The sequence below is a fragment of the Podarcis erhardii genome (assembly GCF_964252035.2).
Source record: "Podarcis erhardii genome assembly, chromosome: 4".
NCBI lineage: Eukaryota > Metazoa > Chordata > Lepidosauria > Squamata > Lacertidae > Podarcis > Podarcis erhardii.
In genome coordinates, this window is record NC_138508.1 from 45,778,662 (window position 1) to 45,803,844 (window position 25,183).

At 39.7% G+C, this 25,183-nt stretch overlaps 1 protein-coding gene across 2 annotated transcripts in view; it reads left to right on the plus strand.

Moving 5' to 3' along the window:
* The window catches only part of GBE1 (1,4-alpha-glucan branching enzyme 1), a 143,750-nt gene that overhangs the window by 106,039 nt on the left and 12,528 nt on the right, over positions 1-25,183 (plus strand). For both annotated transcript variants that reach the window (XM_081858475.1, XM_081858476.1), the window contains exons 13-14: positions 8,176-8,360; positions 12,810-12,938. In XM_081858475.1, the coding sequence (XP_081714601.1) occupies positions 8,176-8,360; positions 12,810-12,938 (314 nt within the window). The remainder of the gene's footprint in view (positions 1-8,175; positions 8,361-12,809; positions 12,939-25,183) is intronic.

The window sequence follows — 25,183 nt, forward strand, 5'->3', positions numbered from 1 at the left end:
GCTGATCCGCTGATAAGCCGCTTATCAGCTGATCCGCTAAAAGCCGCTAAACCGCTAATAGCGCTAATCCGCTAAACTGTCAATGGGCTTGCTTCACAAGACGAAAAAACCGCTATACGAAGAGCCTCACGGAACGGATTAATTTCGTCTTGCGAGGCACCACTGTAGTTTGTATCATAGACAAAGAGTGGCATTTTTAAATGGCATGTTAGTACTGACTCAGTTGCAGTTTTTTCATTGATGCTTTCTGGCTCACACTGGATTTTGACCAGGCTCTTTAATTTATGGGACTCATTCCACTGTGTACCTGTATGTACAAGATGACTGTTCCATGACTAGTACCACCCACATTACTTGATATTTACATATATTTACCCGCCTTGCTAAAATCAACATGGTAGAAAAAAAACGACAGTCATAACAGTATCTGTGTCTATTCTTGTATGCCCGTTTGCACAGAAATGGATCTGCAGATACATTATGGCATCTTCTATTACTGAATTCTGTGTGATCAAACACAAATTTTCATGTACAGAAGACAAAATAGTGGCTCTTACCATTTTCCATACTCAGCAGGATCCCAGTGAGGGAAGTAATAGTGCCACTGTATTCTGCTCTGGTCAGACCTCACCTGGAGTACTGTGTCCAGTTCTGGGCACCACAGTTCAAGAAGGACACTGACAAACTGGAACGTGTCCAGAGGAGGGCAACCAAAATGGTCAAAGGCCTGGAAACGATGCCTTATGAGGAACGGCTAAGGGAGCTGGGCATGTTTAGCCTGGAGAAGAGGAGGTTAAGGGGTGATATGATAGCCATGTTCAAATATATAAAAGGATGTCACATAGAGGAGGGAGAAAGGTTGTTTTCTGCTGCTCCAGAGAAGCGGACACGGAGCAATGGTTCCAAACTACAAGAAAGAAGATTCCACCTAAACATTAGGAAGAACTTCCTGACAGTAAGAGCTGTTCGACAGTGGAATTTGCTGCCAAGGAGTATGGTGGAGTCTCCTTCTTTGGAGGTCTTTAAGCAGAGGCTTGACAACCATATGTCAGGAGTGCTCTGATGGTGTTTCCTGCTTGGCAGGGGGTTCGACTCGATGGCCCTTGTGGTCTCTTCCAACTCTATGATTCTATGATTCTAGGGCTGCACACAGGGCCCACAATTTTAAACCGTCTGACTGAACCCATAAGGGAATCATTAACTAAGATAATTAAAATAATAACTAAGATAATTATTTTAAAAAGTTATACCTGGTTGAAACATTGCTTAATTCGTGAGCTGTTGGTGCAGTATAAGCCAATGAATGTTTGCTCAAAAGGTGTTTGTGTTCAATGGTGGCTATTTTCAAAACATTTGAAGCATCTTCAGAGGAAGGACTGCCTGTAGCCCAGTAGTAAGCAGATGTTTTTAGATGACCCCCAGCATCTAAATAGTGCTGTGAAAGATTCCTGTTTGAAACTCTAGACAGCCATTGCATTTCAGTATAGATGAGCATGGACCAATAATCCTGCCTTTTAAAAACAAGAATGTGCTTTAGATTTTTCTATGCTTTATTCTATGGTGCCTTTAATGTATGTTGTTTATTCATTATCGTAAGTCACTTTGGGTTGCATTGGCAAAAGAAAAAGAAAAAGTGACGAATAAGTTTTAATAATATGAACGTAGGCCAGTGTATATAGGATTGCAGCCTTAGTCATCAGTTGTTCTTTGCATTATGAGCATTAAGTGGTAGTGTTTCTCTTTTGCCCCCTGGACTTGTAGAAATATGGTTTTAAATGTTTGTTTGAATGGTAGTCATATTGAAATAGCATGTTTTCGTTCAGCACTGGCATATTGCTTTTAATGTTTGTCGATTTATAAAGATTAAGCAGTGGTTTCATAGAATCTGGGACACATTCCAACTGCAAGCCTTACTTATTAAGGATTTCCCCATATCTTTATTAGCGAAGTTGGAATTAGAAATGAAATACCTTTTGCAACTAACTGGCTTACCTTTGGTATGCTGCTGAATTGTGAGGAAGGAAAAAATGCCCACAAAATATCTACCTAGTTTTGTTTTACATTTTAAAAGTCTTTATGAGTGTTCCTGCTACAGTAGTGTGGTGGAGAGAGGTTAACCTCTAGCAGGCAAGATAAATAAAGTAAATTATTTTCCTTAAAAGGTTTTTAAACGATTCAGATACAGGGTGGTGGTGAAGGGAGAGGATGTATCTCTGGTCTCCAGTGATAGCGAGACACTACCCAAAACATGCCCTTGGCATCTGCAGAACCACAATCCATAAAGCCCTACAGATTGCACTAGCTGGGACGGAAATCATGTCTTCCCTTTATCAGCAAGTAGCAGATGGCGTGCTTGGGAGAAATATGATTTCCCCACAACTGTCATACTATCTTGGGGAAAGTGGTTGGGATTCTCCACAAAGTCTATGCATTCTTCATGCAGTAAACTAATTTCCTTTAAAGGCCCCAAGGGGATTGAATGCTCCCTTCGTTTGGGAAACTTCCTGCATCTGGCGCAAGATGCATTTCTTTGCTCTTCCCCCTGATGCATTTTTTGTCATCATAGTCCTTTTAGACAGTGGTAAACTCTATTTATCAACAAGAATGTATCTCTTCTCCGTGTCAGCTTTGAAATAAGTGTGAAGTATTGCGCTATATAAAACGTTTGGATTTAGTAGTTGCTTCGTGTCTGAGGGTTTGGGGTGGGTTGCAACGGCATAAGAATCAGGATATAAATTATCCTGGCTTGTAATTTTAAATGTCTGTTGCTTCATGAATATTAATGCATTCATGAAGCTTGACATCTGTCACTTGGGATGTTCAAAAGTTTTCTATTTTTAAAAATGACAAGTTTAATGGCTCTTTTTAGAGCCAGCTAGTCTGGGGGAGTTTGCTGGAATATCTTGACAGGGTTGTTTTGCACATTTTTTGCACCAAGTTGTGAAGCTCCCAGATAGCTTTGTTGCTTGTCAATTTTGACACCTATTTCAGTCCTCTTTGTAGTATAATTAAGTATCTGGTGGATCCCCGGGCTATGTAGACTTGCTGATGGCATTTCTAGATGAACTGCTTTCTCAGATCAGTGCTGCTTTATGCTTTTCATGCTAACTATATATTTAAAGAACTATATGACGATAATAGCAAAGAACAATGCAAAATCATTTGGCTCTTGAATTGTAACGATTTCTGTATTTTCAGCACTGTGGCTGCGTTAAATAAACACTCATCATTTTCTAAAGCACAAAAATAAGTGCCTCTTGTTTCAGGAGAACTAAATCACTTGTAAAGGTGTTGCCAGTTGAACCATCCTCATCCTGCTTTAAATTTGCAGCCTCTGGGAAACATAACCTGATATTGGAAAATTGCACTAGAGGGCCATTCTAGATTCAAAGATCTTTGGTATGTTCCATCAACACACTGTAGGTGCCTCTGCCTTGGCTTCAGCTCTAGGTAAATTCATTTCTAAATCCTACTGTTTAGGCTAGTATCAATCCATAGAGCACTTATAATTTTATTGTGACGCTGGTAGCTTACTTACAATAGAGGTCTACATTGAGACAAAAACATAACAGAAACATACAAAGCATAGTCTTCCTTAATAATCTTCCTGACTTTTCTGGTCAACAGTGCCAAATGCTCACTTTCAGGTTTCAGAATAATGGATGCCTTGAGTCCTGGGCATATTCCTGGGTTAAGAGGGTTGTCTACAAATGCAAGCATTATAGAATCAGCAAAATTTCAGGGACCCAGATGTGTTCCTTGAAAAGATCCCCTTAGCTCATAGCATGAAAGGAACTGCAGAGCATTACTTGTCCAAGATGCCAGATAATCATCTTTTCCCACAGTCCTAACAGGCACTAACAAAGGACTGTAATTTTATGCAAGAGTTTTAAATGTATTTTTAGTATACCTTCTAAATCCATGACTGGTAAATTGCCAGCACCATGTACTGCCAACACTAATACATAGATTCCCTTACAACTGCGCATCAGCATGGCTGTTTTTAATATATCAGTTTATTCATTGGTGTCTGCATAGAAAATCGTAATTCACAAATGAACATATACACAGTGGTATACTTCAATTAATTCCTATGTGAAATTAATATTCATTATAGTTTTGTGAAATAAAAGCATCTACTAATCAAAATGTTAAGCTAATGGAGTTTTCTCCCCCACTCCCAATTAGTATTGTTGTCTCACATTCCATCACTTGTAGCAGCTGGCTCGTTGTCAATTTATAGTTTGGACCTTTACATAGAAGTGGAGGGAGGAAAAGAAATTAATTACTGAGAAAGAAATCCCAATAGTACTTTAGTACTCAGAAATCTTCAGTTACCCACTTGTTAAAGCTGCTGGTTGTGCAAGAAATGAAAAACAAAAGGAGAATCCTGCAGATATTTTTCTTGAAGGCTACCATTTGTAAATGACAACCACATAAGCAGCTGTGTGTTTGTCCATCTGTCACAGTATTCCCTGCTCTGACTAACAGTGGGCAGAGACTGTTCACATCACTTGTTACCTGGTTATTTTTTTAAAAAAATATTTTTTATTAAAGATTTCTTAGTTTACAAAAATGCATGCATTGTGTCTTCTACAGATCAGTTTCGTTTGTTGTGAGACAAGGAAAGAGGTGGGGTGGGGTGGGAATGCTTCTAGTATTCTACTTAGTGTACAGTGGTACCTCTGGTTACGTACTTAATTCATTCCGGAGGTCCGTTCTTAACCTGAAACCGTTCTTAACCTGAGGCACCACTTTAGCTAACGGGGCCTCCCGCTGCCACCTCTCATCCTGAGGTAAAGTTCTTAACCCGAGGTACTACTTCCGGGTTAGCGGAGTCTGTAACCCGAAGTGTTTGTAACCTGAGGTACCACTGTACGTGTGAGATTTTGTGTCAGTGTCACTTGTGTGGGTTCTCTTTCTATTCATTTGTTATATTCCCTAGGTGGTGAGAAAGGTTGGGGGTGGGATACTTGATTCTTTTAAGATGAGATGCCAGGGATTGAACCTAGGGCCTTCTGCTTGAAAATACTCCATCAAGTACTGAGATACTGCTTCTATCCATTGGCTAGGATCCTGTGATAAAAACCTACTGTGGTGCCCATGCATTCCAGGGAACTGTAGCATTGGCTTGAAGAAACATCATTCTGGTTTAGCTTGTCTATGTGTTTGCATCTTACAAATAACACATGGGCTTCCAGAATGCTGACATGTGAGGGCTTTTTTGAGTGGTGGAGTGGGGAGCAGTGTTGACACCACATTGCTGCCCTGGGCTCCTTTAGGAGGAAGGCTGGGGTGCAAATTTAATAAAATAAAAATAAAATTATGTCTTATACTATCTTCCCTCTTATAAAGGATATTTATTGTTTTTCATTATTTTGCTAAATCTTCTAGTGGCCAAGTGCAGAATAAAGACTACAGGTGCTTTGTTCAGACTTAAAGCTAAGCTGTACTTTATCAGAATGAGCCTTGCTCACTTTGGCGTGCTCTTCAGGAATAGCCACTGGAAATGTAGAAGCATTGGGTTTTATTTTTAATTAACCGTAGTTCATTGTTATGTCCAAGCCTGGGCAACTGTGGTTTAGTCATGCCTACTTTCAATAACAATAATTTATTGAATTTATATACCCGGAGGGTCTCAGGGCGGTTCACAGAACAAGATCAACATAATAAAAACCACAATATATATAATCAAAATAAAAACAACAACCCAGTAACACCCCCCCCCAAAAGAGCCACATTTTAAAAGGGCATAGGATGTCAATCAGATCAACCAAAGGCCTGGTTTAAAAGGAACATTTTTGCCTGGCAACTAAAGGTGTATAATGAAGTTGTCAATAAACTATAGTTATGATTAATTACAGTTGGGTGTGATCTTCATTGGGAAATGGAAACAAAAATCCCAATCTCCTTGTGTCAGTGCTGAATGAGGAGAGGTGAGTGAGCAATGACAAGCGCAAGGTTCATGCATATAGCATTATGTTCATTTCAGGCTAAAGTTTAGGTATGAAAGGCTAAGTGTTTACTTCTCAAAACAGCCAGAATCACAGTTAAGTTGAAACTCAGTAGCCTGGTTCACATTTCATGCTTAGCAAAACCATGGTTGAGTGCAAATGTGCAGGATCTGGGAGAGATCACAGCCACGTTGCTTCTTTCTGGCTGCTGTGCTACACTAAGCTAAGCTGTTGTTTTTGGTTAGTTTATCATTCAAACCCAGCCTTCTCATCTAGTTTTCCTGGATAAGCCCTAACCCATAAACCCAAAGACAAACTTTGGTTACAACTTATGGTTAGTATGGAGTAACCATGTGTGAAGTTTTATTTGTATTTTTGTTTGTCTTATTCGTATTTTTGCTGGAAGCCTCCCTGGGTGATGGGGGCAACCCAGTCAGGTGGGTGGGAAATTATAAGAAATTTTTATTATTATCATCATCACCATCTCTGCCACTGTCTGTCTCCTGTTTCCTCTTCCCCTCCTAATGTAGACTAGAAAAGTACAGCTTCTCCCAGCATCATTTTCTAGACAATCTATGTGTACTACATTTTTCTCATGCTTCTTTTCAGAGATTAAACCTGAGAGTGCATTCTTTTTAAGGCTAAAATCTGAAATTCTACAAGGCTTTAAATTCTTTTTATTTAAGCTACCTTTTGTCTTTTATACCTGTCTCCAAAATACATGTTGTTTTTCATTCACATCACTCAAGTCTTTCCTAACCTTACCTAGCACACATGAGATAGGAATGTATGCATACATTGTATATAGCACCCACCTGAATTTGGATACCATCATATAATACCATTTTTATATAATGAGCATTCTTGTTTTGATTTGATGCAAATTTCACTATCATACTCTCCCAACATTTTTATCATATTTTCAATCCATTATTAGCCCAAGGTCACTTTCACTGTTTTTCTGTGATTCATGCACAGTACTTCATACTTATGTTAGTGTTTTGTGATGGTTAGCTTTTTTCTGAATGTGGAGCTTAATGGCTGCATATGTCAAGATGAAATTTAATTTGCTGCTTGGTGGTTCATTTACAAAGTGGCAATATTCAAAACTATTTGCGTTTTGTGCCTTCTTTTTGCTTTCTTTTATGATAGATTTGTTTTTTTGGCCTAGCTAATATTTCTAGCTAGTATTCCAAGTATGAACAGTGTTTAGAAACATATTTTTATAAGCATAGATTCTCCCACAACTGTCTGTATTTTTCCTTTATGGTTCCTAATTATGAAAACCTCAGGGAAGGCCTCAAATGAAAACTCCATGCATGAATTTAGCATTCCTCTCCAAATTGTCTTTCTATTTATGAAATAGATGTCTTTCTCCACAACCTGGTACCCTTCAGATGTAGGTTGGGCTTCAGTTCCCATCAGCTCCAACCAGCATGGTCAGTGGTTGAGGATGATGGACATTTAATTCTGCAACATCTGCAGACCACCAAATTGGGAAAGACTGATCCTCGTTTGTGGGCAAGAGGAGAAGCCAACCAATCTAATGCATCTGTTGCATTCAAAAAACAAACATTGTTAAATGTGCTGGCCTGATCACACATTAATATTTGGTTTATATAACATCCTCAGATTAAAACACACTTTATTTCAATGTCTGAAATATGTAGGAGGAAAGATTCCTCCCTCTAACGTCATGTAACACAGTTGTCCCCATGTTGGGATCTCCAGATGTTGTTGGAGTACAAGCCCCATCATCGTCAGCTAGCATGGGAGAGAATACATTGCTTAGCAAGTCAAACAAGCCACCTGCCAATTTTTTTACTTTAGATTTCACTTCTCAGCTGTTCATAGGATGATTAAATTGCAACTTTTTCAATGTCTACAGCTCTAGTGACAATGGAACACCGACCCATCCAGTAGTCTCTTGTCTAGTCTCTGATGTTCTTAATGGATCATTTGTTGCTTTTAGGACTCTCAGAGTCAGCACTGTCTTTTTTAAAAAATGTGATGTCTTGACCCTCCACCGTTGGCATGTGGCCTCTGGAAAGTTGCCCACTCCTGGTTCAAAGACCTGAAAACTTGCATTAAAAATATTTAATGAAAAATAGTTTAAGTATGTATTTTTAAGAACTATGCATTTGAATGTGTCTTGCAGAGGTGTTAACTATTGCAGACATATTTATATTGTATCTCTTTATCTTTGTTTTGTTTAATATAGGTAACGAGTTTGGGCATCCAGAATGGTTAGACTTTCCCAGACAAGGCAATAATGAAAGCTACCATTATGCCAGGAGACAGTTTCATTTAGCTGATGATCAGCTTCTTCGCTATCGATTCCTAAATGAATTCGACAGAGATATGAACAAGTTGGAAGAAAGATTTGGCTGGCTTTCATCACCTCCGGTAAAGCATATACATTAAGTTTTTTGCATTTGTCACAAGTACTGTGCATGTTTGAAATTCTAATAGTAAACTGCATTTGAAAAGAAAAGAAAACAATTTCTTATATTCTGCTTTCTCCTTTTAACATATTTTCAAAACGTATGAGTGGTGATGTGGTGTTCATATAACAATGAAAAACAGTCTCCTGATTACCATGAAAAGAAAGATCTTTTCTTTCCCCTCCATTTGATATATTTTATTTTATTTATGCCCAGTAATAAAACTGCTTATTTTTAGAAAATGCTTTTAGCTTTCAATAAATTGTTAAATGTTTGTCATCATAATGTCAATATTCCACTTAACTTTAGAACTAGACTGCAAATAAACTCACTGCCAGGTTCAGTTATTGTGCTACATTTCTTGCTTTCTTACTATTCTTAGCTCCCATTAGCAAGCTTCATGTTGCCCGGTAATTTACTTAAATGAGGAACACTTTGACTGTTTCCATGTTATGCAGCCTTATTTGTAAAATACTTAAGCTAGAGGTATTCAAATACTGGTGGAAGGGAATAGGCAAAAGGTGACTTTGCATCTCTCTCTTGCATTTGGCAGCTTCCTGCAAATCATATGCTAGAAATTGGGGAGCTCTCCTGAATAGAGGCATGCAGGGGCTGAGGGGAGAATCCTGAAAATTAGGCAGCAACTGAGTGTGAAAATTGATGAAATCATTGCATCCAACCATTCACAATTGAGTCAAAAATTCTACTTATATGCCATTATTAAAAGTATTTTCATCTGTTCCACACAGTGGAGAAAGACTTGCTAATTATACATCTGGAGAAAAGGCGGCTGAAATGTTGATATCTGCAGGTGGTTTGCATAAACTACCAGCAGTGATTAGAACAGCATGGTAGAAGTGTGGCTATTCCATTGGCAGGGTAATGAGGAACAGATTAGTATCTTTGCTGATACTAATGTTACCCAACCGTGTCACTCCTTCCCCCACCTGAAAGGTAGCATGCGAACTCCTGTGTGTCATGGAGAAGCCATATTGAATCTGTTCCCCACATGAGCATTGAACCAGTTTTTAATGCTATCCTCCCAACACTGCTGTCTCTGCCACTTAGCAGTGTGATGCAGGGTGGTGGCAAGGTTGGGACTGCTCAGGCACATTGCTGGGAGCACTACTGTTGTCAGTGCGTCTTCTCATCCCCAACCTTACCTTTGCCCAGCTCTAAGATCTTGGTAAGTGTCAGCAATATCAGTGTCAGAGGGCATCTCTGTGGCACCACTCCTTGACACTGGCTCATCTTGGATGCTGATTTGGGGAGGAACCATGGTATAAGCCCCTCCCACCTGGTGCAGCCCTTCCCTCATTATTCCACCATCTTGGCTACCATACTGTGAGAGTAATGTGAATACCAGGCCTTATCTAGGAGAAAGAGGCTGCTGCTATTAGTCCATAAAACAACTAAGTGGCATATTATACACAACATAATTTAAGCCACAGAGATGTGGAAAGGGACAGGGGTGAATAAATGACCATGAAATCAGTGGTGCAGCCCTATGTGCATGGTATGGTTGGAAAATGGGCAACTATATGTTCAGAGGCAGTATGCCACTGAATACCAGGTGCTGGGGTGAGTCCCTTAATTTCCTGCCTGTGTACTTCTTGGTGGGATCTGGTGGGTCACTATGGAAAATGGGATGGTAGACTAGTTGAGCCTTTGACCTGACATCCCCTTATGTTTTTAAGGGAGCTCATTCAGGATCAAACGACATGTGACATGTAATGAAAAGCATGCAGCAATCACTCTGGTTTTTCTTAGATCAACCTCCGCTTGGGAGGATGCTTATTGGCACCAATGAGAGCTGTTTTGCTAAGTCTCAGAGCCACATGGTGGTGCACAATTTTCAAGGGAGACATGGCTGAGGATGGAATTCTTCTCCCAGCTGTAATCACAACAATCCCTCCTTGTCAGCTGTAATTAATTTAAGAAAAATGAGAGACACAGCTGCACTATATAGATTAAACATAATGTGAAGCTTGGTTCTAAGAATGTTAGGTGTTGAGTCCCTGGTTCTGATGCCACTTTGCCATGAACTCAGGGACTTGCTTAAGGCTACTTAATATCTCACAGCCTTAGCCTTCTTGACCTTCCTTACATATGTTACTGAGTTAATATATATGAATTGGTTGGAGCAGTAAAGGAGCGCTACATAAGTATGAAGAAATAAAGGATGCTGAAGATACTAAAGGAACAAAATATAACTAACAAGCTGTATGCATTCATTGCTCTACCTTGCAGGCTATTTTACGCACGTTTCCCAGACTGTGTCAGCACTTGTGTTGACAATAGATAGGATTGCAGCTTTTAATTATCACAGTTGCTGCCACAGGAGACTTTTTGGAAAGCTTTGCAGCTCTATAACTCAGGGAGAAAGAGAGAAGCAGCAGCAGTAAAATAACCACAGAACTTTAAAGAATGAGTCATCTTATGAAAATTAATTTCATAGGTAAACAATTAGTTTAAGGTGCCATCCATGGTTTGTTGCTTTTCTGATTCAACCAGATTTTGCATTGGAAATTAATACCTTTTTCATATTTAACATGCAAAGCAGATATGCAATAGCCAGTGGTGTTATAGTAGACTCTGTTAGTTCTTATTTTCATCGCAGCCTATCTGGCCACGCACTAGTACAAAATTGTTCTGGTGCCTCTACCAATTGTTTGTTACAGTATTAATAAATGTTCTGCTTTTCTCTTGCAACATAGGCAGACAGCACATTGTCAATAAGGATTATTTTAGAGATTTTAAAAGCCCGTATAGGAAAAATAGCACCATGAGGTCAGTTACTGTATAACTTTTAAACCAGACCTCTGATCTCTGAGCCAGTATTCCCGTGCAGCCTAATCCTATACATTCTTATCGCAAGTCCCACTGAATCAGTGAGACTTGAACAGAGGCAAGAGTTCCTGCTTTAGTAAATCTGAGTCTTTCCTGCATCTGCCCTTAATTGTATTTAGTTTCCCTGTTGTTAATTCTTGCACTTTTTTTTTTTACTGTACCTTCACCATCACTCAACCTGCAGAGCAATCCAAACCTGGGCTACAAAAGCATGAGAGCGGAGATCCACTGCCACATCCCAAACTCTGCTGCTAGAGAGGAAGATGGGTGGGGGTGGAATTTTCTTGTCCCTATGCCATCTCCAGCTTGATGTACGTAGCTGAGGGCCATAGATCAGGTTTCTTTCACAGTGATGGTGCAGCTTTGAAACCAGTGGTTCCACTGGTGGCTCTGCTTTGCTCCCATTCCCTGCTTTGCATCCTTACATCTAATACCACCAGTAGGAGCACCGCTAGCAGCAGTTTCTTACCTCCTGTTCTTTCTGCCGCTTCAGCAAAGGTTTTTGCAGCCGCAACAGAGCCCCCACATCAAAGGCTGGTGGATGACCACTCCCTTCATATGCTAACCCCTTCTAGCAGCAAATATCAATGGATTTGGATTGCACTCTCATTGTATGTGCTTAATTTTGAGTTTCTTGCTGAATACAGGGTGCAGTACAGATTTAAAACCCCAACATTCAACTCTGATATTAATACCTAATAGCTGCCCCAGTTCAATGTGAATGCCAAGCACTTGTCTTCCAGTGACATAGCAGGTACCCATTAGCCTTCTCCCAGCTTGAAATTAGCCCTCTGTAATTCATGCATGGTTCAAGCAAAATAGCCCTCTGAATTAGCACATGTAGCAAGCACCATTTTATAAAACAAAATTTCTTTCTGGTGTGTATAATATATAGTGAACTGAAATTGTTTAGAGGATTGTGTGCCACTTGAAGGATTGCTTCGGATGTTCCTTCCTCCCACTGCCCAACACCCACAAACACCTCTCTTCTTAAGCAATGAGGTTCTTCACTCAGCATACTTCCCATTTCCCTCTCCTGAGCAAAATTGACATGAAATTGATTAAGCATTCAAAAGTGACACAGGCAGCATCTCAAAGACACTGCTTATAAGATTCATGTCAAAAGTAAAATTCTGTGCAGCCATAAATCTCCATCAATCCAGCTGTTGGCCTAAGCAAGAAGGAACAGAGAACACATAAAAAGAAATGTGAAGTAAAGAACAGGGCCTTTGAAAGAATTTTCTCCTCAGATGTCATTGTGGTGGATTTTCTCCACAGATATGCATACCACCACTTTCAATAGCTAAAGTGAAATATATAGCACTATAGCAGGCTCGTTATTCCTTTTTTTCTGTTATAGCTTACCCAGCTTTTTAAAATCTGAATTCTTATATGAAGTTAGTTACTTCATGACAGACTGTCACTTACATGAACTTCTTTCATCTCCACAAACCCTTGGTTGAATTGAATATGACGGTATACATATTGCCCTACTTCTATGTGGTTTAAGTTCAAAATCATTTTAGTAAGAATCTAAATCTACCTTTTTTATCTTTTGCAGGCTTACGTGAGTGAAAAACATGAATCAAACAAAGTTATTGCTTTTGAGAGGGCAAATCTTCTGTTTATATTCAATTTCCACCCATCTAAAAGCTACACAGACTACAGAGTGGGTATAGAAAAACCAGGAAAATATCCTTTCCTTTCCTATTTGTGTTTATCATTATGACTTCATTTTGGATGTAACACTAAACTTTAGCACTATGTGAACGAGCCTCATTCTCACTTGGTCCTTCATCTTCTCACGTCATTTAGCACAACCATGAGGAGGAGATTAGAAACACCTGCTTCCTTTTTATGTCCGGAAGGACAAGTTGTTCCATCCCAGCCTGTCTCAAACTGTGATTTGTCATCTTGGTGTGTTTCAATAAACAATAGTTTAATCACTCTTTGCCCTTTTTTAATTTAATGATAAACCTCAGTTATTGAACAGCAGGAAGGAGATGTTTTCCTCCTTGTGGTCATGCTAGAGAAGTGACAGAGGAGCTCACAAGCCTGAGGCTTACACCTTATGAAGGCAAACTATTATTATTATTTACATTTATATTCTACTCTACTCCCCCCCCCCAAGGTTCCATGGGCACTAAAAACATCAATAATAAAACCACTTTTTAAATCTGAAAACAGTCAAAACAGCCATAATGGCCCTCTAACAGCATGATATGTCTTCACTGTTGTTTAAAATTTGACTTCAATATATAGTTTTGTTTAGAAGTTTATTTTTGCAGTGTTGATTTAAATTCTGTTACTTTGGCTCTCCATTAGAACAAAATGTACACTTGTAAATGCACAGTATGTTTGCATTTTATTAATTGTATAATAGCTGAACAATGTGGGGGGAAATGCATAAGGTAAACATCCTTGAGTATATGGATGGACACAAATGTGTGGGAAATGTGTTTATAGCAGTAGGGTTCACATAGCTCCTGTTGTAGCTGATATTGTACCGGTAATTTATATAGCACCACCAATGTGGAGTTTCTTTTCTCTATATGCAAAGCAAAAGAAAAGAAAAGATTCCTGCCCAAGAAAGTTTAAAAGTTCAATAGTGGGCAGAGAATAGAGAGCTGGGGTGATGAGAGAGACATAGGTAAAACTATGCAACTGAGCAAAGAGAGTTACAAATCTTTAAACTGTAGTCCTAAATATCAGTTTGGGAGTAAGCCCCATGACATATGGGGACTTACTTCTGAGTAAGAATGTTCAGACTCTTGCTATTAGTTTTTTTTTGTGCCTTGGGATGTGACTACATTTTATACAAGGCCTTCACTTGCAAAGTAAACCATTTAATTTGGAACTTTTAGTCTGGGACAGTTTGCGTGGGAATTGGACTCCTTCCCCAGGCTCTTAAATGCACAGCCTTTAGCTAGGATGTGTTCATGCAACAGTGGGACAGGAACCAATTTGCTCCATGCCCACCTTCCTCAAACCAAATCTGCATTCAGAGCCTTGCACCCTTTATTTGTTATTGGGATAGCAACGTTGGAGGGCCTTACGTTGTTTCTCAGTATTTTCTTATCATTGTGAAATTATGCATAATTTTGTTGTACTTCACTCACTCTTTTAATGACAGCTTTGCCAGTTACCTTGAAAATTAGTAACTTCCAGGATTTAGCAAATTTTAGCTTTTATGTTTGATGGTTTTTGTTGTTGTTGTTTGCATTCAGTAACTTTATACGCACTGCCAACGTTTATTTGGTAAATAGGCTTATTTCTTGCTCTGCCTCATCACGTCGGTAGCAGTCGAGTTTCCAACATGGGCAAAGGGCCGCAGCAGGTATTTTATAATGCCCATCTATAACTTTTCTTCTCTCTGTGTGTTGCGTGAAGGCTTTGACTTTAAATGAATACAGGTTCCTGAGATGATAATCAGCTTCCAGCATGTCTCTTTAAGCCTCTCTCTGTGTTTGCTTTTCTCGTCAGCAGGACCCAGTCTCCAAAGCATCCTTGTTTTCTCATTTTCTTCCATCAGCTCATAGCTCAACTGTTCATAGAATCTGCATGAGATTTCCCCACATGCATGCTACCTCCCTCTCATCCTTGCAGTCTACCTTTGTCAAACCTGTACCTTGTCTGCCCATCAGACCTCTTCTTCTTGCATCAATCCATTTATTAAGCATCTTTTTCTTAACCCACTGTTGTCTTTCCTTTCTCTGCACTATTGCATGCCTTGCCTCTTTGCTCCTCTAACCCTCTGGGTGATCCAATGCAAATACCAGCCCCTGGCTGCCCTGTTTCTTCCCATAATGGAGGTTGTTGTCCTTGGAGAGGCAAACTATGTAGACTGTTTATGAATTATTCCATGACATCATTTCCATGTGGTGGTATTTAGTAGAAGGGCTTGCAGATGAAAGCTAAATTTTAACCTACTTTACATATGTGTATGGAAAGAGAACCAAAATATTTCTGCATTATCTGTATTTTAGTATGCATGTAAACTCTTGGCATTTTCCATTGTACATATGAGATTGATGAAGACCAAAAGAATCCAGTGTGAATTAACAGTACTTTTCACCTTGAATTATGCTAGACCACTATATAGTGTACAGTTTTTGAGTCAAATTCCCTAGCTCCCATTTTCCTGTTGTGAATCGCAAGTCTCAGTGGTTTTCAATCAATTTGGTCCATTGCTAGTTTGTCCAGGGAATCAATGCACACTGTGAACTGAACATAAGCTTAGTCAAAGCAAATCTGAATTCTTATTCAAGCAAATGTTATTGGAAAATTTGTTTGAGAGATGCACCCAGTGGTAGCATTTGCTGCTGTTTCTTGTGTGCTCTCTACATTTATTTTGACTCAGTGGAAATCAGATTAGGATTTAATGAAGTGAAAATACATCAGACATTCTCAACACAAATAATTGCTTACAGAAAATTCAACATGCCTTTTTAATATTAAGAGAGGGGAAAAAATAAATCTCCTAATCTCCTAATGGAGAAACCAATGCACAAGATATCTTTTATTTTTATTTTTTTATTTGTACTCTATCCTCCTGTAGCAGCCCAGGGCACTGCACGACGTAGTCAAAAATAGAATGTTTTTCTAGCCTATTAAAATAAAAGTAATTTTAAAAATAGTAGAAAATAATATCAGCTAAAAACAATTTACATCAGTAGAACAGACATTGACTATACTAGGCCATCAAACCCGAATTGCCTATTTCCAAATGTCTAGACAAACAAGTGCATATTTAATTTAAATCAAAATGTTGATGGGGATAGTGGGACAAATGCAACTCTATGGGGAAAGAAGTTCCACAGAGAAGACTCACAAATGGGCTAAACCCATCAACAGGAAACACACACACGGAACGCACATGTGTTAAAGTATACATAATCTGAACTTTGTTGCCATTTTTGCCACACTACTTCCCAGCAGGGTGAATCACTGACATGAAAACTTCAAGCACAATTCTGACTCTATGTATGACATTGACTCTCACAGTTACCTGTGTCTTCATTTAACCAGCTTCTACCACAGAGTTAAAACTCAGGGAATTTATGGCAGAAAGCACCTGTTCTGTGTCTCAGAGCTTCTGTCCTCTTGAGACTTCACAAATGCACCCATACATGAGCATTTCATATAGCTGTAGTACTGTAGTACTGTGTTGCCTACAGTGCAAGAGAACTTCATACAGTATATGAAAAATGCATTCAAAGGAACATCTAGATTGCCTACACAGGTATTCATCAAACCATGGTGCCACTGGACGTGAAAAACATAGGGAGAAACTCATCCACACAGCACAAGTCATGCTTTTAAGAATAGCTAGCACTGTCAGCATACACTGAGAAGGCCTCTCACTCCTCCTGCTTCTTTCTGATCCAGGCTGTGAATTTCATCCAAGTAGATGAAGCTTTCAGTCATGTCTTGGAAATGTGTGTTCAACCCTCTGGCAAGAAATGATGGCGTTTCACATTCTATGGACTTTAAAAGGTTATGGATAGAAAATTTACCAGAACTTAAAAAAAATTGGTATACACAAAAATGAAGAAATAATGTGAAGGGCTTTTGCTGTCCTTTCTTATTTGCTTACTAAATGACCCTTAGTGCCTATTTAATTTGCATTCCTAAATGATTAACTAACTTTTCATATACTATATGCTTTTTGCCTTAAACCGCGTTGTGCATAAGTCTCTTTCACTGTGCTTTCTTCTCACTACTCAGGGTTTCAGAGAGAGACAGTCCTTTTAGCCCGTTGTTTGTCAATTGCCTGCTGTTTAATGTATTATAATTTTTTAAGTGTGTGTGTGTGTGTGTGTTTGTGTGTGCAAATCCTAAAAAGCTGAGGACACTGGAAGAAGATTTGGTTCTTTTTAGAGGGGAAGAGTCTTGTTGCACATGTCAAGGTACATGCAGCGTTGGATTCACCCATGATATTTTTATGTGTTGCTGACCTATGTAGTGCTAATCTACTTGGTTTAGGTCCGCATTTTGTTTTTAGCCTTCCCTGAGATCAGCATGATGAAGGGTGGGTTTATAAACACTGTGAAATACATGGATACTACACAAACCCACACGCCCCTAACATTTCCTACCAGAGGGTTCAGAAAATTTCCAGTTCCCCATACATGCAAGTGATGTTGCCCCATGTTGTAATTTTATTTTTATTTGTGCTTTCTGGTTGGAAGAGCTGCTCCGCTGCTCCAGCAAGCAGAATATAGTCTCATCACTTACTGAAAAAGAAATTCAGATGTGTGAACTTCCAATTTCCTCCTTCCAGCTTATTTTGTTTTTAAAGAATGGGTTGTTCCTTTACCTCCAGTGTGCATGATAATGTCACTGCAGTGCCTGATGCTTTAAAAAAAAAAAAGTTTTGCAAAGGGTCAATGAGAAAGGGTTACCTCAGCTGCAAGCTTTCTAGTTTTGCATACTACATGAAGCATAAAACAATTTAATAACTAGGGTGAAGGGCATACTAATGCAGATTCATAGTAGGAATGGAGCAGTATGTCAACTGGATAGCAAAGTAAATAATGTTAGATATGGCCTGAGATCTCAGGAAGATTAGCATTAAAATTCAGGTACCTGTACTTCTTAAAGATGTAAATTTAAGATCCCTGACATTTGCAACCTGCACCTAGAGCTTCTAATGAGCAAATAAGGTCACTTGAATGAGTCACTGGAGTGTGATTGCCCAAGGCAAAAATGTTGCTTTGTAGCTGCTTCCTTTGCTCGCTGCTTTGAAGTGTAGTTATGTAACTGTCCCTGGTTATTAGAATTCAAGCTTTATATAAAATGAAGACAAATAATTTAATTTAGGATCAGCCAAATGCCAAGCTCCATCAAGGTGCTTCATCTGTTAAGGTTAATATCAGTGAATGAGAACACTTTTCACCTACTATTGAAATGGTGTCTGGGTGGGGAGGGCTCTAGAATGAAATTCAGATTTCACATAAGGTAGTAGTCGAGCAGCACACTTTTTACTAGTTTGTTGCGGCATCTGCACAGTCCCAGGTCTAGAACTGCACATGTGTAAGGTGAGATACTGGAATATTCTGGAAAGCTTCAGAGGACACCTTGTAGAGCGACAACTCCTGGTAAGCAAAACTTTAATTTTTATTTTTAAAAGCAGAGTGAAATAAATTCAGTATTGCTGATGCATTTAAGTTGTTTTCACAACATTTTGTGCTACAGAGAGCAAATGGAAAAAGTTTCAGACTCTATGTAAGAAAAAAATAATTATTGGTCATTGTAAATAAAATAGAGAACAGGCAAGTAACTATAATAATCTCCAATACAGTCAAACTGGTGGAAAATGTATTCACAAAACAAACCATTAATGCCTTTTCTGCATATATGTTGCACTATAAAACTGAGTTTCTTTTGCTTGGACGCAATTAATAGAGAACTCTCATGCAGTGGCGTAGCGTGGGGGGTGCCGGGGGTGCCAGCCGCACCGGGCGCAACATCTGGGGGGGGGCGCGAGTCCAGAGGGCCCAGCCCCGTCGTGCCCTTGGCCCGCCCCTATTGTCAGAGCGGCCGGCCAGCCTCCGCCTGCTCCTACCTTGCCCACCCGAGGACTGCGGCAGCGCCCACCCCCGTGGCCACCTACCCCCGCCTCGCCCATTGGCTTGCTTCCCTCGGCCCCGCCTCTCTCCGATGGCCGCGGGGGTGTCCTGCTCGGCGCCGGCGCCTTTTTTCAGGAGGTAGGGAGGCTGGACGGGGAGGTGGGGTCGGAAGCGGGCAGAGAAGGAGGGGAGCTCGTAGCCAAAAGGGCTGCGCCGGCCGGCAAAGGGCCGGGGAAAGTTTGGAGAGGAGAAATGCACCGTCATGATTTCCCGGTGGAAGCGGCAGGATTAGGGATGGCGAAGCGTAATTACGCACGAATTTCGCTGGGTGAGAGCTTGGGGGATCGATCGGCCGAAATGGGAATCAATTGGAATATGAGAAAGAGAGAGAGAGGGGGGCCATCATTCATAGGCATAGATTTGTAGGGTATGGGGGTGCAAATCCACGGGTTAGGGGGCGCAAATTACTTGCCTTGCCCCGGGTTAGGGGGCGCAAATTACTTGCCTTGCCCCGGGTTAGGGGGCGCAAATTACTTGCCTTGCCCCGGGTGCTGACAACCCACGCTACGCCGCTGCTCTCATGCCTATCACAAACAAGACCCCCACTTGAAACTTCCAATTTGTCCCTGGACACGTGAGGCAGCTGCCACCTTGCTGAAGGGGGCCTCTGTCTGGTCAGTATCAGGACACAGTTGTGAATAGTGTATATCCAGGTAGTAGATAAATGTGGTAAAATAACATTTAAAAATCCTGTTGCCTTTCATGGATGAAGGCCAGGTGAAAAATCTCTTCTTGGCCACACAAGATGGGGTTCATAGGAATGAAACAAAAGGAAATCCTTTTTCAGGCACAGCTTATTGCAGCAGGGCACATTTGCAAACAGAAGAAACTGTCATAGTGCCACACACACAAGTATATACTTCAGGGAACCAGGCAGAGGGCCTTCTCTGTAGTCACACCCACCCTGTGGAATGCCTTCCCATTAGATGTCAAGGAAATAAACAACTTTCTGACTTTTAGAAGACATCGGAAGGCAGCCCTGTATAGAGAAGTTTTTAATGTTTGGTGCCATATTGTGTTTTAATTCGTTGGAAGCCGCCCAGAGTGCCTGGGGTAACCCAGTCAGATGGGCAGCATATAAATTTATTGTATGTATGTATGTATTTAGCTCATATGTGTGCATGTTTTGCTCTTCCTCCCCTCCCTAACTCCCCACTCCCCAATTAGGCTTTCTAAACCTAATGTTGGGGGTGATCTTCCCGGAGAGAGCAGTTGGGGAGTCAGGAAGCTTTCCCTCCCAGCTGCAAACTCCAGAAAGGAGATTCACAAAAATCCCCTCTCACAAAAATTAGGCACGAAAAACCCCAAGTTCTTTCCAAGCCTAATTACAGTGGGGAAGAGTGGTTTCATAGCAACATTACAGCTGAGAAGGAAGAATTAAGCCTTAGCTTAATTTGGTGACCCATGGGTTGGGGAGGGACATAAATCAGCAGCTGTGGATTCTCTTTCTATTCCCCCCCCACACACACACACAAGTACTGTACAACATGTAATTATTTCATTACACCAGAGGCTTCAATATTTTAGTGGCTTGACAATACAATACAAAAGATGCTGTTCTTACTTTATTTTATCCTTTTAGTTTATGCAAAAATTGCTTCAGCCTTTGTTTTGACCTCTATTTAAAATGAAATAACCAGATCAGCTGTCACAAAAAGAATCACATCCTTACAACTTCACAAATGTTCTTCCGAATCTAGACATCTACATGACTGGAGGTCTTTTGATAATGCCAATGATCTGGAGATGCCTAGGATTGAACCTGACCTCTAGGATTGAACCTGGGCCATCTTGCCTCAGAGTATGTGCTCTGCTGCTGTGCTCCACCCCTTTCTCAGAGCTACAGTCCTTTCCGAGACGATTACAGCTGTTGAAACTTGCCATTAAAATATTTTCCTAGAGGACTGTTTTATCTGTGACAGACCAGAACCGTTTCTTTTCTAAGATTCATGACAAATGTCTACAGAAATGAAATCAGAAAGGAAGGAAGCTAATAGTTCCCCCATTAATACTTTGATCAATGCTGGCATGCCACATTTTTCAGCAATTGGGCATAAATTCTCATCAGCCTTCTCTAAACAAAAGGTCTTAATTATGCCGTATCATAATCTTCATAAATGACAATTATTGTTTATGCTACGGGTGAAATACTAATTTTCTGCTTTATATGTGGTTTGAATTTACCTAATGATGCTTTATGTGTCATTAAGGGTTTTTTTTGAAAAATAATGCTTTGCTTCAAGAATTAGTTTGAAAACATCAAAAGCATAATAATTAAGTACGTCATATAATAGATAATCACAAGATTCTCATTTTAAGCTCACTCTATGCATGGGTTCATTGGGTTTGTTCATTTGCTATATATAACGAACAGTAAGGATAATGCATTTTGTTTTCAGACGGATTGTCTTTGGTCTCTCTTCTGTACTTGAGCTAGAGTAGAAGATGAAAATAATGGTATTATACAAGAAGCAATGGAAGTACTTCTTAGTCCTCATTTCAAGTATGAATGACAGAAATATTTATAAAGGAAACCTGTCCAGGTCTGAGGTATAATTGGGATGAACCTAAATGAATTAGTCTGAGAAATCTATTGGTTATTAAAAAAAATATCTGTGTGGTATGCATAACATCACTGCCTATGAAGAAACTCCAGTGGAATAGTTGACATGTTCCATCTAAGGTTGGTGGCTGCAACTGTGAGCCCTCGGGCTGAATGAAGTTGTATGCATGCACCCCAGTTGCATTCCATCTCCCTCTTGTTTATACTACTGGAGGATGATTGAAGGGAGGACAGGCAGAGACTTGGGAGTATGTAGTCATATTATACTCTCAGCCTGAATTAATAGTTTCCTGTGGTAGCTGCAATGGTAGGGCTGCCTATACAACGTGCAGGAAATGTTATGTGGCTTCCACAGAATTGTATTGGCCTGAATATAAGTCTCACTTTTTTTCCAAATTCCAACTGTGAAAAGTTAAAGTGCAGCTTAAATTCACGACCTTGCAACATTTGTCATTTACAATATTGCTCCTGAAACAGACATACAGTAAAACGGGAACAGGTGTGAGTGCCTGCAGAATTTTAAGGGAACGGCTTATATTCGGGTATTGTCTTTTTCTCTCCCCTCCCCCCTTAAATTTTAAAGGTGCGGCTTATATTCAGATGCAGCTTATATTCGGGCCAATACGGTTTATCATCTCCATATCATGTGACGCTGACATGGACAAACATGCTATGCAGAAACTTTCTCAGTGACTTTTAGGCAGGAAATAGGGAATTGGTTCAATTCCCGCACCAGAGACTTTTAGATATTTTCCAACGCTAAAGGAAGTGAACTTATTTTGGAACAGTTTGGGTCTCTTTGTACAAAAACTGTTTTTCCGTTCCTTTCTCCATTTGTGAAAAATTTCTTAACATGTTTATGAGTAATTTTATTACAGCAAATTGAGAGAGATATAGAGTGGAGCAAGAGGAAAATATCATTAGGTAAATATAGCATTGTTAGAATTACTTCCATAGCCTTGCTTAGGGAGATGTGACCATATATATTATTCTTAAAATTAACAAAGCTATAAACATTTTCATTTGCTGGTAAATAAATTTAAAGCAGCCTTTAAAGATGTCAGAGCTTTCGGCAACAATGATGAATTATAAAATGTAACATATACTGTAGAAATGCCGGTGGGAAACATTATGCTCACATTCATAAACTACAGTGACACAGTAGAAGCATTTGCTGGCGCTGAGTTTTAAAAGGCACCAGAGAGACTATCTGAAGTTGTTCTTTATAGGTCTCTGTGTGGTCTGTGACAATAAAACAAGGAGCCATTTAGGCATATTTATAAAATAGAGTGTGCCAGTGTTTTAGATTTTCTGGCTTTCGGAGCTTGGCATTATATGAAAGGCAATAGAGCTAGCAGTTAAAAACTGAGGGAAAACTATAGCCTAAAACTAGGTATGAACTATATTAATATTAACTCTTTTAGAATTTTATATAGTCCAGTATCTCCAGTATGCCCACAGATGCTCTGATGTACACACTGGAGCCAGAGTTACCCTATTCACTTTGGTACAAGAGAGTTCTCTCCAAGAATAATAATAAAAATGAACTGGGAAGCCCCAGTACTGGAGTCTTGGGCAGTTTGGGTGGTTGTATGTTCTGTGGCTTCTTTCAAACAGACAAAAGTGCTGTGGGATTTTGAAAGCCAACTGGCTTATTGTGACATGAGTTTCTATAGGCAAAAGCCTGCTTCATCACATGGTGAAACTGGTACAAGTTTTTTATATATATATGCATATATTGGTTGAAGTACAATGGAAGGAAAAGCAAGTTAACAAGGTGAAAACTAAAGATAACAGGAATGCAAAAAGCATATCTCAATCCCTTGGCTGTGAAATATGAATATATTATCTAAACATCTCTGTTTGCTAGAGCATCAAAGCATGAATACTAACAACGGTTGCTGGAAAACAAAGATGGGAGACATACTTATTCGTAGAGAGAGACCCAACAAGAATTCATCTTTAAACCTTAGGAAATGGTGTCAAACAGCATAATGATCAGTCCTGATAGTTGTTATATATGCTGTTGCTACATCAGTTGGAGTCATGACTGGGATTGTGCAGTCATTTAATTCTGCATGTGTGGCTTTTTTTACTCTGTGTTCTAGCAGAAAGCATGTTAGCACTCATGGCCATTTTATGGGAAGTTAAGTATGCCCATGTGGTGCTTGCTTGAGCAACATGGAAATGTAGAGTGCAGCATTTTCTCCTAGGCAGCTGTGCCAGGTATAACCATCAACAGTCAACACCAAGTACAAAGATTTAGCTGAGAAGCAGGCTTTGGTTGTTGAAGTCATAAAGCTGCTGCTTCAAGAGCAAAGAGTAGACTATGAACCATCTGTGGTGTTTCCCCCGACGTGGTTGTAATTGTGTGGAGGAAGAGAGCAGAGACCTGACTTCTTGCTGCAATATTCTGAAGAGGGAAGCTAGGTTCAGTGGGCCTCTGGTCACACGTTGGGGCAGCAAATGCTTGTACAGCAGAGCCTACTGTATGTGTATAATATCTCCACATTATCCTGGTTCCATATTATGAAGAGAGCCCACACTCATACAGCAAACTTCCTTCTACAGTGGTACCTCGGTTACAGAAGCTTCAGGTTATAGACGCTTCAGGTTACAGACTCCACTAACCCAGAAAGAGTACCTCGGGTTAAGAACTTTGCTTCAGGATGAGAACAGAAATTGCGCCGCGGCGGCACGGCAGCAGCAGGAGGCCCCATTAGCTAAAGTGGTACCTCAGGTTAAAAATAGTTTCAGGTTAAGAACGGACCTCCAGAATGAATTAAGTTCTTAACCCAAGGTACCACTGTATAGACCTTTTACCCAGTGGTACCATTTTTTATGTAGCATTGCAGCATAGGCGGAGTGGAGGGCAAACCCTTCCATCTGAAATGCCGTAATGATAGAAATCATTCAGACATATCTTTTAACGACAGCAAAAACAGTTTTGTCTCCGAAATAGATGCTGTCTAGCACCAACATAAAAGGAAAGGATTATGTGCGGTAAATAGCTTCAAAGGTCAAGTTAACAGATTTTGCTCATTTACATGAAGACAGACAAAAGAAGCAAACATTTGAGCAACTGTGGGTGCCTTTTATTTATTATATGAAACAATCTAATACAGATATTAATTACAGAGCATTTGCCATACTAGAATCATCTTGTTGCTAAGATATCAGACGAAGCATCTTGCGTATATTCATCTTTATTAATAAAATGTAAATGTCAAATTATTGTTTTCTTTTGTTGATTAATCCTGCCTTCCCCTCCAAGAAGCTCAGGGTGGTAAACTACAAAAAAGCAACACAAAATATAAATAAAAATATCAAATATTCCCACAGCTAAAAAAGTTCAAGGTTTTCATAGTGAGCTAGCACCTTTTGCTGATAAGATATTATTCATCAATATTTATAATGTGTTTATTATGTTATACATATGTTGTATATATTTGTAATAAAAATGTTCAAAAAGGAAAGAAAATACAGTGGTACCTTTGTTTACAACCATAATCCATTCTGGAGGTCCATTTGTAAACCAAAGCAGGTTGTAACCCAAGGCGCGCTTTCACCAATGGGGCCTCCAAAAATTTTTTGTCTGTAATCCAAAAAATAAAATAAAAATGGGTTGTAATCCAAAAAAAGGTTGCAAACGGGGACACACACTTCCGGGTTTGATGTGTCTGTAATCCGAAACGTATGCAAACCAAGGTACCACTGTAGTTCCCTCTCCCTCTTTGTGCA